General features: G+C 39.7%; 1 protein-coding gene across 2 annotated transcripts in view; it reads left to right on the top strand.

Moving 5' to 3' along the window:
* Positions 1–6,137, top strand: part of ror1 (receptor tyrosine kinase-like orphan receptor 1) — a 113,544-nt gene extending 107,407 nt beyond the window's left edge. For both annotated transcript variants that reach the window (XM_041041203.1, XM_041041202.1), the window contains 4 exons: positions 2,263–2,442; positions 2,998–3,225; positions 3,396–3,760; positions 4,308–6,137. In XM_041041203.1, coding sequence (XP_040897137.1) covers positions 2,263–2,442; positions 2,998–3,225; positions 3,396–3,760; positions 4,308–5,004 — 1,470 coding nt within the window. In that variant the 3' untranslated portion in view covers positions 5,005–6,137. The remainder of the gene's footprint in view (positions 1–2,262; positions 2,443–2,997; positions 3,226–3,395; positions 3,761–4,307) is intronic.
* The last annotated feature ends 14,524 nt before the right edge of the window (positions 6,138–20,661 follow it).

Below are 20,661 nucleotides of genomic sequence, written 5' to 3'. Positions count from 1 at the left end.
TTCCTCGATGTGTTTAAATGACGACCTTGTATCTGCAAAGAGGCAAGTTTACGGTACATCAAAGAAATTATTCAGAGAGACAGCCAGGCAGTTATGGAATGATACAGTTGATTTCAAATTGTCTTTGTGGATCCATATCTTGAGATATGGTTCACAGATATCAGACCACAGAACAATTCACTGTAACAATTCAAAAGCAAATAAAGCTTTTACAGAAGTACAGTTATCACCTATTTTATCCACCACATGTATCTAACTTAGTATCTAATGACTAAAACCTAGAAGACAGTTTTCAATAAATGAGGATTTACATGTAATTTCTGCCTTTTAAAACCTTTTTAGATACCTGTAAATCCTCGTATTATACAATAATTTATATGTATTATTGCCAAGGTGGGTCTTCCTCTCTGCCTCCTCTTATCTACAACTTTGTCTTGGGTTAGGGTTAGGCTGCTACCCAGCAGGCTTTGCTGCAAGGTCACCCAGGGGCCAGTGCCTGTGACAATCCATTTAGACACACATAAATATACGCGCGCGCACACACACACACACACACACAAAACTGTGGTGGTGTGAGGAGGATCTGAGGGTTTGGGTGTGGGGAGGAAAAGAAGGGGTGAAACAAACCCATAACTAAAAACATCTGTGTTTCTCATAACATCAGCAGGCCCCACACTTCTCTCATACACACAATTTTACACACAATCAGAAACACACAGACCACCCCCCTCAGAGCTCATACAGGCCTACGTGTGTGTGTGTGTCTCCTGCTCACAGAGGAATTTCATTATTCATCTCTGAGTTCCTGGAATCTGAAAATCTCTGCCAACCTCTCCTCACCTTTTATCTTCTCCCAAGTACAGCTACACACACACACACACATTCCCACTGTTTCTGAGATCACCTGGACAGCTCTCACATATGAGAGTTTAGCTGGAGCCACCAGGGATAAACAACCAAACCAGAAGGGACAAAGAACTCCAACACATTCATAAACAAACTTGCACACAGTCAAAGTGCTGGACACTTATTCTCTGATTGTGTTTCTTCTAGTTGTGCAGTTCTTTAAACAAACTACAATTCATGTTTTAAATATCTACCCTGGTTTTTGATCTTTAGCACCAGGGGGTTCCTTAGAAATGGCTTGACAAAAAATATAATAATAATGCAGCCCAAAAATTGTTTTCAGTCTAACTGTAAAGGAAACAAATTCCACGAAAACACCAAAACCCAACATTGTGACAGTTTATCACTCAATACTCCTCAGCTTCCCTATTCTGTCTGTAACAATGTCCAAGCCCATTTGGTCCTACTGAAGATGTAAATCTGTAAAAATAGGTTACAAATGTATTTTTGATTTTTAAAAAAGGCTCAGTAATTTTCTAAAAACAACTGGACACTTTAGTTTTCAGCAAACATTATTAATCGAACAGGAAAATGTTTTTAGCTGCAGATTAAAACATAGATATATTTATGAGAGTATTGATGACAACAGGAAAATGGAACTGACTCAAACTTCAGAAGTCACGTTCATTGACAATAATAAATTCTTGTTGGTATTAAGACTTAACCCTTTAAACTGGCATGTTGTCTTTTTTTCCACTGATACTAAAGAACTAGATTTTCTTAACTTCAATTCAGTAATGAAGGTTTCTTGCCCCATTAAAACCCCACAGCTCAGCTCAGTGTTGTTGGATTTAGCTGCACAAATAAACCTCCAGTCTGAGTTTCTCACTGGGCATGAAATACTAAAAAGGTGATGCCATCCCTCACAAAGAAAGCTAAAGCTCTTTCTGGTTTTTCTGCAGCTGATTCTACAGTTTTACTGGCAAGAGGATTAATTGCTTAGTTTTCATAAATGCTGCTAACCTGTCAGATAAATTACATTTTTAAGCTGCCAGATTTCATGATTTTCCCACATTGCTTTCCAAAGGCTTAAATGGCGTCATTAGGAGCTGATGTAATGGACCGAGTCTGATTATGACAATTATCAACTCTCCAGACTTTACTTCTAGTTTTTACATGCAATGACATGCACGCACAAGCTCAAACACATTAATGGTGTTATATCAGGCAGTTTGCCTGCATCGAATTAGACGCAAACATCATGTCAACATTTCATATTTCCATATGAGGATAATGGTGAGGAAAGAGTACTGGCCTAACAAAGTAAATAATGATGTAATTTTTCTGTCACATCTCTTCTACCACTGATCTCACTTCTCCCTTTTTCTTTCCCTCTTTCTCGTTTTCTCTCTGCAGAGTAAGGCCAAAGAGCTACCTTTGTCAGCTGTGCGTTTCATGGAGGAGCTTGGAGAGTGCACTTTAGGGAAGATCTACAAGGGTCACCTGTATCTCCCTGGCATGGATCAGGCTCAGCTTGTGGCCATAAAGACCCTGAAGGATATCTCCAGTGCCCAGCAGTGGGGCGACTTCCAGCAGGTACAGAATCGATCACTGCCACCAAAGGTTTAAGTTAACTTTTTCCAATTTTACAAAATAAATAAAGAAATACACAATATTATATAAATATATATATATATGGGATAGTGTGCAACAAGTGTTATTTTAAAGAAGAAGGAAAAAAAATCAGTATAACAGCTCTAGGTCTAAATAGGAAGTCATTTTAAAAGACATGCTTCTAACTGGCAATTGTGCGTGGATTGGTAAAATAAAATGTGATACTAAAATACTGGTGATTTAAACTACAAGGGACAACTTTCCCAGTGGAAAGATTGCTCTTCCCACAAAACTTGAAGCATGACTTATGTTTCCACAGAAGGTAAATGTGGTGGGCAATGGGAGACTGTATATGGCTCAAAATCACTGAACAACAGATGAATGCATTTGAAATAGTTCCAAAAATAAACCGTAACTACTGGCAGGTTGGAGTGATACTCCATCTGAATAAATTCAGATGGAGTATCACTTCATCTTTGTTTGAGTGGCTTTCTTTTTGCTCAAAAATCACTATTGGTTATCTGTTCTCCAACACAGGAGGCTGCAGTGCTGACTGAGCTACAACACCCAAATGTGGTGTGCCTGTTGGGTGTGGTGACCCAGGAGCAGCCCGTGTGCATGCTGTTTGAGTTTCTTCCTCAGGGCGACCTCCATGAGTTCCTCATTATGCGTTCACCACACTCTGACGTTGGCTGCAGCAGTGATGAGGACGGCACGGTGAAATCCAGCCTGGATCATGGAGACTTCCTGCATATGGCCATACAGGTGAGATTTGGAAGCAGTATAGTTGATGAGTGTGTCTTTTCCTATTTGATCATTCAATTCAAAATCACAAATCAGTTAAGTGATCTCTGTTTGCCCTCCCTTAGCTCCTTTCATTACATACTTTACACCTAATAAATCCTTATTGTTTTTTTCTTACTAATCTAATCTAGGTGGCTGCTGGGATGGAGTACTTGGCCAGCCACTTCTACGTCCATAAAGACCTCGCTGCTCGGAACATTTTAGTCGGCGAACAGCTTCACATTAAGATTTCTGACCTGGGTCTCTCCAGAGAGATCTACTCCTCAGACTACTACTGCATTCAGCCCAAGACCCTGCTGCCCATCCGCTGGATGCCCCCTGAGGCCATTGCCTATGGCAAGTTCACCACAGATTCAGACATCTGGTCATTCGGAGTTGTGCTGTGGGAGATCTTCAGTTACGGCCTGCAGCCCTATTACGGCTTCTCCAACCAGGAAGTGATGGAGATGGTGAGAAAGAGACAGCTGCTGCCCTGCCCTGAGGACTGCCCACCAAGGTGCGTTCATGTTAATATTATACGTCAACATAAACTGTTAATTAACTATGAGAAGGTAAGAGAGTGCATACGAAACCTTCGAACCTGAACTTCAGCCGCATCTTCATCTTGTTTCAGAAGTTTAGGCAAACAGTATAGCTTGTGTTGAAAGATTAAGGCAGCACCTTTTTACCTTCAGTTCCCTCTTCATGGCTCTTGTGTTATTGTGTTTCAAACATAACAACTATTCACTTTCTTGCAGGGTTGCAGCAAGCAGGGAATGGAGACGTATTATAAGCTTTTATTTTGTCAGGCACTTGTTAAATGCTGACCAGTTTTGACAACACCAGGTCTTCACCACTTTTCTCCACTCCCTGCTCTGCCTAAGAGTACCTGAAGAACATTTTCTTTTCTTTGCTGTGATTAGTTTTTTTTTTTATCTTCAAGAGCACCCTAATGCTTGAAATGTAATTTCAAATCTTCATGAGAATTTTAGGTGTTTAGTTTATTAAATTAAATTGTCTTGATAGATGTACATGATTAAAAATCTAAAACTTTTATCCCTCAGGTTCTATGTTTTGATGACTGAGTGCTGGCAAGAGGGACCAGGACGTAGACCGAGGTTCAAGGACATCCACGCCCGCCTGCGAGCCTGGGAGGGGCTGTCATCCCACGCCAGTTCCAGCACACCTTCTGGAGGCGGAGGCAACGCCACCACTCAGACCACCTCACTCAGTGCCAGCCCTGTCAGCAACCTCAGCAACCCTCGTTATGCTGCTGCCGCTGCCGCAGCAGGATACCTCTACCCAGCCCAGGCTATTCCCTCGCCGGGCCAGATGGCTCAGATTCCAGCCTGGACGCCCATGGCTGTGCCTCAGACCCACCAGCGCTTTATCCCAGTCAACGGATACCCCATTCCACCTGGATATGCAGCTTTTCCTGCCCACTTCCCTCCCCCAGCTCCACCCACCAGGGTAATCCAGCACCACCTGCCACCTCCTAAAAGCCGCTCACCCAGCAGCGCTAGTGGCTCCACCAGCACAGGTCACGTCAGCGGTGTACCCTCCACCACGGGCTCCAACCATGACGCCAACGCGCCACTGCTTTCCCACTGCATCATGCCGGGGAGCGGCGGAGGGCCAGCTCAGGTGTATGGACAAGTTTCCCAGAAAGGGATGGGACAGCTGGACCAAACATCAGCGCTGCTCGTTGGTGATTCTGACGTACTGATGTACAACGACTCGGTCATCACCGCAGACCTGTAGATAGATAGATGGTTACTCACACTCTTTCCTCTTGGGACCCAACTATGAGAAGTTTCAACTCTCAGCCAGGGACCTGGTCTAATAATTCTACTCTGGTCATACTTAGGCGAAACAGGCCTGGAAGCACATCTGGGTCTGCAAGAAACACTGTCGCAGCTACACAAGTATATACGCAGCAGTTTGACTTTTTAATGCCTTATTGTTTAAAGCAAGTGTACTTGTTACCATGGTTTGGAAATGTTATTATTTTAACCTCTGTGTAAATACGGTACATAAGTCCTGAATGAATGAGATACAAAGATATATATTCAAAAGAACATTTTATTGTGGAAAACACTTTAAGGTGAAAAAGTAGCGAGTCCTTCCCGTCTCCTTACTGTGTACAACAGTCTGACAAAAAGTTCATGTCAACAACTCAAAGGGCTGTTTCATGCAGGATGTTAAGGAGACACTGACATTCATATCATGACCTTTAGGTGCCTTGCAGCAGTGGTGTGACTTGCTTGTTTCTGGACATTAAAATGCTAAAATGTACAGTACATTTGCTTGTACAGTGATAGTGAGTGACAGCCAAGCAAGCAAGAATGGAAACAGCAGCCTGAATAAACCAGAGGTGTGTTGGTTTTTCTGAGAAGACCTGCACCGACCTGCCCCAGTGCAACAGTATACAAGGTGCACAGGTGATGTACCTGAAGCTAAACCTTAGCATTGTAGACTGTTAATATGAGAGCTGTCCATCGAAGCAGCTGGAACAAAAATACTCATACATCATCATTTTCACACAAAATCCTTTTTTCAGAAATGACACCTGAATGTTTTTGTGCAACCTCATCATGACTACGTGAGACTTTTGCAACACAGACACAGGCCTCTTTGCCTTTTTCAAACCTCATCATACTGCAAGCTGTCCAGGCTGAGAAACACAGAAGGAGATTTTTTTTTTTTATTATTGAATACTAAACCCCACCTCAGCTTTTCATTCTCCCTTCATTTTCCAGTCTTCTCTAACACTCACCCTCCCAGCACAAACTTCAAAGCCCCGACAGATCTAAAAATTAAATCACACAGCACTCATATCCTTTACAGGCACAGCTAAACTGGACCGCTCTCAGGGCAAACACTTCATTCACCATGCAAGGCCTGGGCTCAATTTTACTGTCAGTAAAGTAAGTTGAAATTTCAACCCTCACAAAAGAACATGTTTATTATATATTGGATGCAATACTTTTTATGGCAGAGTTTTTTCAGTGCTTAAATTTTGAAGGAATTCACAGATTTTTATTCACAGGTCTTGTCTTCATATCTCTGTCCTTGTCTTTCCTGTTTTAGTGCATCTGTATTGTGCAAATAAAATACGATTAAAAGCATGGAGGAATGAAAGTACAAAGCAGGGAGGGTAAAAAAAAACAAACAAATGCAACACTCATATCAGATAGTGCTGTCATGAACAAACCAGAAATGAAATAAAAAATAATAATTTTATGAGCTGGGGACAGATTGTAATACTGTGTGCAGAGAGATGTATGTATGTTGCTTTTATCTGGTTCTGTATCAGTAAATGGAGACATTTTTATAACACCTGGCACCAACTGTTCTAAATTGAAGGTGATTCCCATTTAAAAAAGAAAAAAAAGGATAAATAGAATTTTCCTTCTCTGAGTCTCTCTAATTACAGCTGTATTTATATTTTCACACATCCAGTGTCCAGTAGCATGTAATTATGTATGGTTTGGATGCATTTACTCTGATAATCCTTTTGTGACATGAAGACGCGCGCACGTGTGTGTGTGCGTGTGTGTGTGTGTGTGTTCGGTAATTGATTAACTTTCAGTCCTGTAATCACACACGTGCCTCATCTGTCTGTTATTATTTCATAATGATGTTTGATTAGACGCATGGCTAAATATGAAGCTTTTATCATTAAGAAAAGTCATAGAACCAGCTGCCGTAACAGAACAGTTTGTGATCTTAGTTGTGATTATTGTTATGAAATTCCCCCAGTACCTGTGAAGTAGACAATCATTGTTTTGGTCTTTTTAAAGTTCTTAACTGTAAGTGTTGTACTCTGCTGTTGTTTACAGACTGTTGTGTTACCAATCAGCTATATTTGCTAATCAAGCACACATTTCACATGACACCAGGATACTCTGATGGCTTTTCACTGTGAATGTGTCAAGCAAAAAGCACAGTAAAAAAAAAAAAAAAAAAGCCTACGCAGTTCATTGTTGAATGGCCAAGTTTTCAGAAGCCATTTGTTGAATGTAGACATTTAGCTCATCTAGTCTTAAAGTCATGACTTATATCTGATGTCATTACAAGTAAACAGCAGCTGCTCGAATTAGGCTGCAAACTTAATATCAAAATAAATCGGATTTACATCAATCAGATTGAGCTGTAGTTTACCCCCAGATGATTAATTCAAACCAAATACCATCAAAAGAGAAGCTGATTGTCTGCCATTAGCAATATGAAGGGAGAAGCTTTTATTTCCAACTTTGGAGGAGATTTGTTCCTAAAGTCCAAAATTATTTGAATCTTTTTAGGTAAATTTTTCCATCAACTTTTTTTTATTTCATTGCTATCTTTTGTCTCTGTACTGTATCTTTTTCCCCCTCTGAAGCAGATTGAGCTACCTAGGCATCTGACTTTGTACATTTGACCTCCAGTATGTAAAGGATGTATGTGTACTACTCTGACAGTGCAAAAACCACTTGTACACAAGACTGTGAATTTTAATCAAGTCTAGGTATTTTTGTATTTGGCAAAAACAAATCATTATTTTACTTTTTTTTTATATTCTAGAGCAATTAAAGAACTACATAAATACATACAAATAAATTTATATTTCAATAACAGAGTACCCATCACAAAAGGTTTACATTCTTGTCCTTTTGACCAAGAGAGGCCTTGTCTTTGTATTTTGTCTGAACATTTTTGCACAGATGTTTTGTATTGCAAAATCATTTATTAAATGATGTTGTTTGGTTAACCTTGCAGTGATATGTCAGTAGTATGATCATTACTTTTCTAGGCATACACAGTTTTTTCAGAGTTGCAATGGCAGTGTGAATCCACTAGGTACCACCAAACCACCTCCACTGTAAATTTTATTGAATTTGTTGGCCTCATTATCTCAGTGACCATTGTCAGCCAGGTGGTGGCGCACTTTAGCTGTTCTTTTAGTGTAGGTATCTGCTTAAAAACAGCTGGAAATAATATTAGTCCAGCTAGAATTTGGCCAAAGATGGAAAAATGACTCTAGTGTAGTGTTCTTCTGTGTGTGCTTGTGTTTTCTCTCATTCCCTGCTCAAAGTCACATTTTGGGTGACTGTGTGTGTATGTGTGTGTGTGTGAGAGAGAGAGAGAGAGAGAGAGAGAGGAGCCTATTCATATTTAAATTTACATTTACTCATTTGGCAGATGTTTTTATCTAAAGCAACTTAAAGGTTTGGGACAACACTAAAGCCTCAGTACAGTAGGAGACTACTAAATCTGCTCTATAAAATGTGCAAGGCGATCAGGTAAACAAGTGCACAGTAAGTGTGAGTTTGGCATGTTAGGATGTTACAGAGAAGAGATGAGTCTTCAAGAGTGTTACTCTGTTCCAGAAGAGCAGATTTTTTTTTCAATCCAGAAAATAAATTCTTTTCTCTTCTGTTGTGCTTAGGTTGGAGCAGATATCTCAGAGACAGACAGATGTTTCAAAACCTGGACAAATAAAAGCAAAGCTTACTGCGAGACCCGATACCACCTGAGATGATTAGGTAATTGACCTTTTTGTCTTTTTATTTTGTGAGTGAATTCTAAAAAGTGCTTGCACTGAGCTTTTCATTCATTCTCATGTGTGTGGGTGTGTGTTTCTGTGTGCACAACAATCATCACTAGCAGAGGAGTAAACTCCCATGACTTCTTCATCAGAGGCACAATGCCCTGAAACTATTGGCTGCACTTTCTCCCAAAGCAAGACCTAAAATCATTTGCTATCCCATCATTAAGGACTATTACACAAATAAAAAAAATAAACTCTGTTACAAGTAAAAGTCTTGCACTCATTCCTCACCTAAACCTGCAATGACTTTGATGTTTTTGGCCACTTGAGGAAAATAGGTCAGGAAATCCAGTGTTTCCCAACCCTAGTGTTGAGCCCATTCTAAGGGTCATCAAATAAATTTGAGGGTCATATGATGATTAACCCGGGTAGAAAATAAGAAGGTAAATTAGAAGAAGGTAAGAAGAAGGTAAAACTTGTAACTGTAGTTGTTAAATAAATGTGTTAAATAAATGTGTGAGTAAAAGGTAACATTAAACTGAAATAATAAAGTGCTACAATACCTTGAAGTTATACTTTGGCACAGCTGAGTTAATGTATTTATTTATATTTACTCCCCACCAATGATAAATGGACATAACCATCACACTGTAAGAGTCTGAATAATTGGTGTAGTAGGGATGGGTGTGTCCTGTCCCAATGTTAAAATCCTTCTGGTTCAAAGTCAGAACTTCCTGCAACCAGACCATGTAACTGAGGACGACTGATCCCTCTCCACCAATGACAGACGACCCCTGAGGGCACTCTTTGCTAAAGGAGTCTTGTTTAGCCTTTTGAGTTTAGGGTAATGTCCTGTAATGGGCTTTGAAAGTAAAGGAGAGGCTGAAAAAGAAAATGAATGTGCATTTGGCTGAAAGCAAGAGAGACAGATGAATAAAGGGTGGAAGGAGAGCAATACAGGTAGAGTGCATTGAATGGCTGAGAGGGATTATGTGTGGTTTAAAAGTACAGTATACAGTGAAGGGACCATCAGGGTTAAATGTGTGTCAGATTTACCATGAGGTCTCTATGGATTCAACATGTAAACAGTGAATCAGAGGAGGGTGGTGCAATGTAGAGGGATTCAGGACCTGATTGTTTCCAGTTGTGGGGTCTGGCTTCATCTGAGCCCAATGAGAGGATCAGGAAGGGGGCGTCAACGTAAAATAGGTGGAAGAGAGCAGACTGTGACACCTGCCTCCTCGGGAGGGGGGGCGGGAACAGGAGAGTCATAGGAACCGTGCAAAGGGGGAGACGTGAGGCAGAAATACTGCATGAGGTGAGAGGGACAGGTGAATGCAGGTGTTCTACAGTAACGGGAACTAGTTTTAGTTTGACACGTTGATTTGGCCTGTACATCAACAGTCAGCAGTTGGAGTTGCAGCAGCGGCTGTGACACACAGTTCATGGTTTCTAAGTTTTCCAGTGATAGATAGAGACAGAGACTGTCTCTATTTATCACTGGAAAACTTTGAAACTGATGGCAAGGAAAGGGTATTGCACCACTTGCTCATGTGGATATATGAATGTTGTATATGTGTATTCAAACAGGTTGGGGACTCACTCATAGAAACATTGCTTCATAGCACTACAAGCGATCAAAAACTCCACAGGGTATCTTTAAAGACCACAAAGCTGGGTGTGGTCTTTCTAATTATGACCACACCCAGCTGTGATGTTGGGTGGGTGTTGTCAGGGGTTTAAGAGACTTTTACCTTTCAGCCTGTAAAGGCCAGTGCAGCTATGCTTTATCCTTCTTCCAACATCCACTGTGGAGTTGGCCTTTAAGTTTTATGACCCAAAGATTAATGAAAACCAGTAAAAGATATGAGATTGGAAGTAGAAAATGACTGTTGGTTAGTCGATCAACAGAAAATTGTACAGCAGTTTTGATGGTAACTTAATCATTTAACTGATTCATCAAAGACACTTTTCAGTGTATTACTACAATTGTAACTTGAATATCATTTCATTTTGGACTGTTGTTTGGACAATAATTAGCAATCATGGGGCGGGAGAGTCCCCAGTACGTTTCACATACAATGACAGAGAGCATGGGTTGAGGAAACATGGTGAGGGAGTGAGAAGAAGAGAGAGGGATACAGTTTCACCGCCCTCCCACCCTGTCACGATGGCGCTGGAAGCCTCCAACAAGCCCCCGATTGTTGTGGAACATGAGCTGTTTTTGTTGAGGGGCTGACAGGCGCTTGACCTCTGCTGTCCGTGCTGCCACACACACTGACCTTGAAGAGGGGAAGTGAAGTGAAGCCTTTGAACACTGTCAAGTGAACTATCAGTGCTTGGTTTAATTTCCCCAGGGGCCTTGACAGTTAGGACAGGTCATGTAGACTGTACAGTCATCTGCCTGGTTCATGCAAATTATTTTCTTTAGAGACACATTTGAATCTTTGTTTTCCTTATGACCTTCAACCATTGGTTTGTTTAAACTTTATTTTCAAATGACTGACCTGAAGTGTTTATATAAAATAGCTTGTAAAAATTAAACTGAAAAGTAGTAACTTCTGATATCTGCTCAAGATGATTTGAAACTTTTGAAACAAAATTTCACTTTGACATCTATTTTTGTACTTCAACAAATCCTTTTAAGAATAAAAACCATAATATAAATACTGTCAAGATGGTTGAGTCTCAATGACTGTTATACACAAACTGATCCCAATTTATATATTTAGGATAGTGAATTTTCATGAGTTTTATTTAACTTTGATGAAACATAAATGTGTGTACCAAATTTCATGGTAATCCATCCAAACGTTTGATGTCGAACTTATAGTAATGCCAAAGGAAAAATCAGATTAGTCATCAGGATTCAGGTCATTAGGATTTATTCTCTGGAGACCGCGAATGTCTTTTTAAAATGTCAAGACAATCCATCCAGTAGCTGTTGAGATATTGTTTATATAAACAGACTATATATAGTCTGGATGAAAGTGGTAGACCAATTTACATGGACTGTCATTCATGGAACCACTCTGCTATACTGTGTCTAAAAACTCGCAAGGCCACATACATGATACTGAACCCCTAAACTTCCTGTTAGTAACATTATCTGCTGAAGTACTGAAGCACGGTCTTGTGCTAGCTGTGTCTTTGACAGCTGAAACTCATTGTTGAGGTGGAAAGCATTCAGCTGTTTTAAACATTAACAGACTCATTGTCAGACAGATACTCATATGGCTGCAGAGTCAGAAAGATGAGTGGAGAACAATAGAGTGAAAGATGGATCCACATTCCTTCTCTCTTTTCATGCCTTACAGGTCTGAGATCACATGACCCTTCTAAAAAAAATGGCTAGTGTACTATCACATTTGCCACATCAGCTTAACATGAAAATGAATCTTTTCACAGGAGTGTTGGAGTGGAAAGCAAAGGATGACATAAACCGTAAAATGGATGTAAACAATTAATTCAAAGCACTGAAAAAAGTAGTTTTTCATGAGGAAGGAAATGCATTCACTGCATTTGTTATAGTTCAGAGATACACACAATGCATTTTGGTAATGGATGAAGGAAGCTTTAGAGGAAGAGAGGAGAGAGAGAGGTTAGAAACTGACATCACTTAAACACACCTGGAACCAAGTTGCTAAGGTGAAGGCTGTTTCCTGATGTCCTTACCTATGCTGCCTATTGGCTCTTGAGACAGAAAGCCCAACCAACCACACAAGCAGCAGGCAGAGAGGGCGGGACATCACAAATGCTAAAGTTAGGTTTAGTCACCCAACCTTGGCAACTCTACCACAAACACACCTTCAGGTCCTCTTCTGACAGAGTGAATAATTCAAGCAGGTCACAAAAGTGCTTCATTGTGAGTATCCTTCCAGCTTTATGATTTCTTTTAACATGTGCTATACATCATGTAATTAATTAGAAAACTCTCTGTTCTGTCAGTCAAATAGAGAAACACATTTCACACAGGTGTTTATTCCAGTAATCAAACCCCACTTGGCCTGCAGTGGCACCAGTTTGACCTTAAGCTTTAAATGTTTTGTGATTTGTGTGTGATTTGTTTAGCCAACTAAATAGAGACCAGACCAGTCTTAGGCTGCAGCCTGAAGCCTAAAAACACTGTAGTAAAGCTTAATGAGATTTAAATGACTGGAGAGACCACTGATTGTTAAATTGGCTGTGTGTTAAATGCTGCACTCCAGATGCAGTGAACGAACTTCTGTTAGAGGATGCGATAGATATCTTGAGACATGGTGCAGTTGATAGTAAAGTGAGTGTGTGCATTTCTGTGCAAAGATGTTGTGTGTAATTAATTATGAAACAATTAGTTGCAGCTCTAGAGAAAATTATATCTTACAAAACACACATGGAACAGTAGCAAAGATAGATAGAAGATGTTTTGATCACTTAAAATGTAGTTTCAAACAACAATCACTTTGGTGAATCAAACCTGATGGACTGCTGTGCTGTTGTATTTTTATAAGTTGATTGCTGAATAATGTGATTATGCTGCAGGATCCTTTGAATGTATGCTGATATAAAATGTGTATGATGTGGTTTTCTCAGCTATTACTTCTGCATGGCCAGTGATGAAGGCATTAGTGGAAATGTTGTGCTTTGATTCAGCATAATACTCTCAGTCTTCCTCCTTCAAACATATAGTATCTCTTAAATATTCTTGTATACAGTTCATCAAATGTGTATTTTTTAGTTGTTAGAAGTGAATACGTATTCACATTCTCATTTTATTCATCCCACTCTTCACTCTTCCCTTCCATGCCTCCTTGTCTCCTCTCAATCTCTTACCCTGTACTCCTTCCCCTTTCTCCTTTTCTCCTTCTCCTCCCACTCCACTCAGACTCTCTATCTAATAATCCATCCATCTTTGTGCTGGAATGGAGGTCTAATGCTTTCCATCTGTGTGTGTTACTGGTGGGGCTCCAAGGGCAAGGCCTGCCACTCTTTATTCACTCCCCCCTTTCCACTTCAACTCCTTTCCAACAAAACCCAGAGTCTGGTTCCACTCAGCTCTAAAGTCTTAGATCCCTCTTCACGCCGGGGCCCCTCCTGGCCTGAGGCAGCAGAGGGAGGTCAGTTGGGCCCCTGGATCTGTGCAGACCCTGGATCCTTGAGATTCTGATTCATGATTAAATGAATGAATGGGCCAATTAATCACATAGCTTATGTTTCCAGATCTTCTGTTTCCAGATTTTCAAATGTGAAAATTTGTTGCTGTTGTGTTTATACTATGTTTATACTGTGTTTACTATATCATAGTAAATTAAACATTTCAAATATATAAAACAATCAATCTGAATATGTCAGCTTGAACTTTGGGAAACTTTGGGATGGTAATGTTTTAGACATTTTACGAACTAAAAGACAATACATCATCATGTGTTATAAATGTTTATTAAATGTTTATTCACTGCTTTTAAATGCTAAATAGAGGGATTTGTGCTTTAGTGTTAAAATTGGATTAAGTGGTAATAAAATTGACTGTTAGCAACATCCCTTATCTGCATTATGTACATGTGATGACAGTGAAACATCTTACACTGAATAAACAGTAAGTCATCTAAATGCTGCAACAGTATATTAGTTGCACCCGAATGGTGAAGTCTTTTCTATTTTCTTTAGCAAAATCCTCATAAATCCTCTCATACTGTACAATAAAATTATGTGATTATGATACCGACCACCCAGTGAGACTACATGCAGCAAGCGAACTATGACAGTGATGTTGATGTTTAAAGAAAGACTAATTGTATAGAGGGCAGCCCAAACTCTGCAGGAGATTTTACAGTATAATGACATCTTGTCATGGTGGAGGAATGTTCTTGTGCCATCAAAGGGAGAGTCCACCCTAAAAGTGAATGCAGCCCTGTGATGTTCTAATTTTGGAACATATTAATCGGAGTTTGTGAACATGACATAAGCCTACCTGAGGGGATGAGTCCAGAGAACCAAGACTTGAGACTGTGACGATGATGAAACTGGACTTCAACATTAGCCTCATTTTCATTTTAAAAGAAAAATATAAAATGGGAATTCTTGTTTAGGGTGGAATTCTTCAGTAATTCTGTGGCAACAAAAGTCATCCATTTTAACAAATTAATGGAAGAAATGGTTTGAGGGAGATTTTGCTTTGTATAGCTGGCAGAGACATTCATGCAGCTCTGTGCTGTGAGAAAAGCTCCGGCTTTTATCTTTCCTCTCACATTGTGACCAATGCAATACTGCAGTCTCAACAAAACTGCCTTTGTGGAAATGTCCTGATTTGGTTTAAAAGCAGAGAGTGAGTTGGCTCAAGGTTTCTTTCCTCTCCACTGTGCAGAATCACTGTTGAGATCAAATGTGTGATTACGATCACTCTCCTGTTTCCTGGTGATAAAGGTGAAATTGGATGTCTTTGTAGTATTAAAAGAGTCTGGAGAAAGACTGTTCTAAGAGGAATAATTTGAATATTTTGGAAAATACGCTTGTTCGCTCTCTTGCTGAGAGTTAGATGAGTAGATTGATCATGAACTCATGTACACTACATATGAAGCTACCACCAGCAGTGTGTTAGTTTAGCTTATCATAAAGATTGGAAACAGGGGCAAACAGCTAACCTGGCTCTGTTAAAATTATTAATTATAATTATAAAGCCTACTTATAAGCACCTCTAAAGCTAATTCATTTACACCTCCTTATTGTTTAACCTGTACAGAAAAACACAGAGTAATGGCAGATTTTGTCAACTTTGGACAGAATCAGTCTCACTGTTTCTGTATTTTCAGCCTTTATACTAAGCTAAGCTAAATGGCTGGTAGCTAACTTATTGTATGAGCATGGTGTTTATGAGCATCTTGTGTCGATCCTATGTATTTGGGTCCCAGTCTTATTCTGAAAGCAGTTGGGTGTGCACATAAAAACAGGCTAACATATGTGTATCTGAAGCACAGTTTATGTGCAGGTATCTAAAGCAGCCTGCAAAACCCCCATTTCATTAATGTAATGGTTTAAAGGAATAGTTTAATGATTTGGAAAGTACATGTATTTACTTTATTAGTGAGAGTTACATGAGAGGATTGATACCACATCGTGTCTACTGTCAGCAGTTAGTTAACTTATTTTTGTAAAAGTAGAAGCTGAAATGCGTTCACATACATCAAGCTTTAAAAGTCACAGATCTGTGGATGTTCTAATTCATTAAAAATCTTTACTTGTGTAAGACATAAAATTGGGAACATAATAACAGAACATGGCATGTTGCAATGCTTCTCTTTTCTTTACCTCCAGCCATCTTCCTCTAACTGTCTGTCTCCTCTTCCTCTCCTCCCCCATTCTCCTTTCATCTCCTCCCCTCTTCCTCTGCTCTTGCCGTCCTTCTCTTTTCATCTCCTCTTCTCTCCCCTCCTTTTTCTTTTGATATCTTCTTTTTAAGGTCTGTGTCTGTACTTGCATGCAGCACACACACACTCATATTCACACACACATAAACACGTGGAACTACATTTCTCATTATCGGTCCCGGCCAGCAGGCAGCTTTGTAATCACGCTGTTTGTTTATGTTTGTAATGCTGCAAACACACACGTATACCTATCTGTTCTGGTTTTCCACACACATCTTTTATACACAAGCACACTGAGTCATATTTCTTTCTCTCCCTCGCACACACATGTCAAACACAGCACTGCAACAAAGCCACAGCCCGAATCTTGAATAGAGCCAGAAATAGCATTGGGTTTGACTTGGAATCGGCTTAAGTCTTCAAAGAGAACATTTTTGATGTAGCAAAGGGAGTGAGAGAGTGAGAGGGAGATGGAGAGAGAGAGGGGTGAAAGAGGGAGATGGGGGAGTATACTGGGGGAGAACAGAGCAGATCTGGTTGTTATATCCAGCTGTAAAAAGGGGGCAAAAGAACTTCAAAGACTCATGTTGCCATGGTAACTGTATGGTGCCTGCTTTAAAGCCCCACCCAACCCCCCCCCTCCAACCCACCCCCCCGCTCAGGCACACATACATGTAGCAAATGTATTCATAAAAATTGATGGCAGCAGTGGTGAAGTGGGTGCACACTTATTCCCTAATACTTTAATTTTTTCCATCTCCACCATCTTTTTCATGGATACTGTTTTACCAGCAGATATCATATTGATGCATGTAGTGATGGGTACTACTGCAGCTAATTAAAACCCAATAGGGTTAGCAGCCAATGCTTTAGTTTTTCTGTGTGAAATGATGGGTTTAGTCTTATCTGACAGTACTGGGGTTGCTTCTTCAGATTTTCCTGTGTAGCTGTTTGGGGGCTTGTTCCCTGTAATTATGACATGCTATCACTTCATAGCCAGTGGATCTAAATTCCTTTTGTAATCAGATCCATCTCCCAGTATGTCTTGTCCTTGTCAGTGATGGTGCAGACCATGTTTTATGTGTGTTGCTGTTCTTTTATTGACTTTTAAATTGATTTTTAAGCACCAGCTAAACCTTCATCCTTTCAGAGATAAACAGTGGTGGAAAAAGTACTTTCTTTCTTATCTTTTACTTAAGTAAAAGTAGCAATACCACAGTGCAGAAATGTTTTATTGCAAGTAAAAATCCTGCATTTAAAATTACACTCAAGCAAAAGTGTACAAGTATTAGCATTAGAATTATGGCTCAATTCTTTTTAAAGATGCAGCAGATAAAGGTGGAATTCTGAGCTATATAGTCTCAGTTATATACTAATGGGTGGCTTAATCTATAATAAATACGAGCTGTCTGATAAACATAGCAGAGTAAAAAGTACAATACATATCTCGAAAATGTGGTGAAAAAAACTTTTTATCCTTACTGTTGCTGACATCTTGCTATCTGTTTTGTTTTAGTGATGAAATTCTAAATCTATGATGAATCATTTTTTGTGCTTTTTAATGCTGTTTTTAAAGGCTGACGAGACATAGTCATGGAAATGATAGGGCTAACTAAAGCGGCCCCAAATATGTGAATGGTGTAAACGTGCCGAGGGCCCTCAAGAGCCTTAGAATTTCTTTTAGCTGCAAAAGTTTTTTGGTAGGATCAAAAGTGATATCGTTGGATGAAAAGCAGTTTGAGAGATCAGTTCTCTTATGTATGTTTAACACATATTTGCAAAGATACAGTAATCCCTTTGCACTGTAGATGATGACACTAAAGAATGAAGATAATAGAGGGCTTAAATGAGCTGAGATTTCAGGGTGTGAAGACTGAAACACATTCAGTAGCACAGGTTTAATTTTATATTGATATATTTTCTTGAATGTGTTATGAATAGTTCATTACCTATAATACTAGTAACCACTAGTGATGTGGGTGTTTAGTTGTTGACTCTGTTATTTGGACATGGGTAACAATATAACGTATGACGTGTATAAAACCATGACCCAGAGTTTTGTGCTATGCTCCTGTTGAAATTTTGATTTTACAAAATTTATTATTATTCCTAGAAAGGCCTTTGGTAATAATGTCATAAAGGTTTTAAGGTCACCCAGGTCAATAAATATTATGTCCAGCTGTGCCTCCATGATTGTCCATGACCTCTGAACAATGTACGCCTCTCTGCCTTTTTGATCCATTTCTCAGCTGTTTTTTTTTTTTCCCTGATTTTGTCCTCCTTTCATGGCCATGTGAAGCACAGGGGTCTGTCATGCATTAAGAACTGGGTCTAGCTAGTTTGTCCCGGGAGCGTTTCCTGTCTGCAGATGGATGGCTGCCCAGAGACTCTGGAGCTGAAGCTCTGAAGCCGCCAGTGAGTTCACATCAGCTGGGAACTGGGAGGTTGTTTATGCCTAAAACGATTTCTGTTTTTACCGCAGGGTGATCACCGAGGCGCCATGTCATCAAGAGAGAAAATCAGGTTAGTCAGTCAAGACCATTTCTCTATACTTGTATATTATCAGATTTAATTGTTGTGTTTAGGGTACTCAAGAGGGTAATGTTCTACATAACATGTCGGATGTTTTTACAGTTTGTTTGTTATGTTAGCAGCTATCTACCGGAACTACATCGATGATTATAGGTGGATAAGAGCAACAAAAGTGCAACTTTTTGCATTTTGTTTGCAAACTCCTTTCATCTCCCTGATGGGCTCTCTGATTAGACAAGAAGAGAGAGTGAATGATGATTTTCCTTGACATGATGAGGCCGGTGTCTAAACCAGAGTGCAGTATTAGGAGCAGCTGTACCCAGAACATTTCCTCTGAGCGGTTTGAGGCTGACCCAGGACCAGCTGGGGAAAAAAAAGAAATGGCGAGAGCTGTGGTGAGGACACTCATGCAATGTATCATAACCAGTGTCATACAACCTCTCCAGTCAGTCAACATGCCCCATAATTGATGAAAGCAGGTTGATTTCCATGTTAATGAATATGATTTATTTTATATTTTGTCATGTTTATTTCGACCATTGGAGGTGTGACCTGAATTATGAGTCTGTTATATCATGAAAAGTGACCAGACTCTTCTCATCAAAGGGATATTTGTGGAGCTGTAATCCACTATTGCATGCAGTACATGCAACAAGAAACAGAAATGCATCTGTAAGATCCCCAGAGCAGTAAACAACAGTCAGTACAGAGTAAAACTAAAATGTCATGCCAGCTGGGATGGGCAGAAAAGTTTATCCCCGGTTTACCACAATGGCATCCTTCTGTACATCTGAGGAGACAATGACTTCATTCAGTTTTCCACAATTTTTACTATAGACATCAATTTTTTAAAGTTTCTTTATAGGGACTATGCCTATTAATTTAATCAACAGAAAAAAAAACGTAGAATTAGTCTAAATTTGATGTAGTCAAAAGGAACCCTCAAAATCAGATGGATCTACGGTCATGCTAGCAGCTCTATGAGGCTGTACTTAGTCATGTTAAAGTATCACCAAAGTTAAATGTGACATATTGTGAAAAACTCACTTTCATGCACATACACAGTAAAAGGGTGTTTCGTGGACTGCCTCTGTCAAAAGATGTAATAAAACCAACTAGACTTCAGTTGACTCCAACATACACTATGTGTGCCTGTTTTGTTTCTGTGTTCATTTCCACCTATTATTTTTTTACTTGCATTCCATACCTCCCATGTTATGTAAGGCCCTTGTTTACCAGGAAGAGTGTTGCTGTAAAAGTCTAGCAAGCCTCCACGTGTCAGTATCAACCCCTGTGTTTACTGATTATTGCAGTGGGAAACTGTCATGCTCAGTCAGTTGCATTTGCTTTTGGTTTCATTTGCTCAGCATGAGAATATCCAGTTGTAATATTGTCTACTTCCTGCACACAAATATACCTACCCCAATGCAATTGTATTTTTATACTAAGAGGTGTAATCTAGTCTTTTTTCACCACTTCTACAGGTAACAAGTAATACTGGATCCTGAGCCAAATCTTGCCCATTTGCATGTTTAAAAAATCTCAGTAATAGACTTCCAAGCCAGGTGTGAAATGCCAGTCTTTGAAGAGGGCCTCCACGTATCCTGAATCCTGGGATAACCAGCCTCACTTTCTCCCCATCTGCCCTTTATCTTCCCAAATCAGGTGGCTCTGTGGGTCTTTGTTGTAATTAAAATAATGCTAAAAAGGGTAAGTCAGTAAAACAAATCCTCCTGTCTCTGTTAAAGAAGATCCCTAACCACTTTCTTGTGTAATGGCATATTTATCTCTGAATATACCAGCAGTGCTTTTCCACAGAAATATGCCAGTCAGGATTAGTTCTTTCACAGACAGACACAGAGGTTTGGCTGAGCTACAATTTTAAAATGACCCAAGAGATAAAGTGAAAAAACAATGAGAGCAACTCAAACTGGCATAAACTCACACCTGTGATAGCACATAAATAATGACATATTTTACTGCTTTACACGTTTTTCCAAAAATCTCTGTGAT

This window comes from Toxotes jaculatrix, chromosome 6 (genome assembly GCF_017976425.1).
Source record: "Toxotes jaculatrix isolate fToxJac2 chromosome 6, fToxJac2.pri, whole genome shotgun sequence".
NCBI classification, from domain to species: Eukaryota; Metazoa; Chordata; class Actinopteri; family Toxotidae; genus Toxotes; species Toxotes jaculatrix.
The sequence above is the reverse complement of the archived record's forward strand: the minus strand, read 5'-3'. Positions and strand labels throughout refer to the sequence as shown.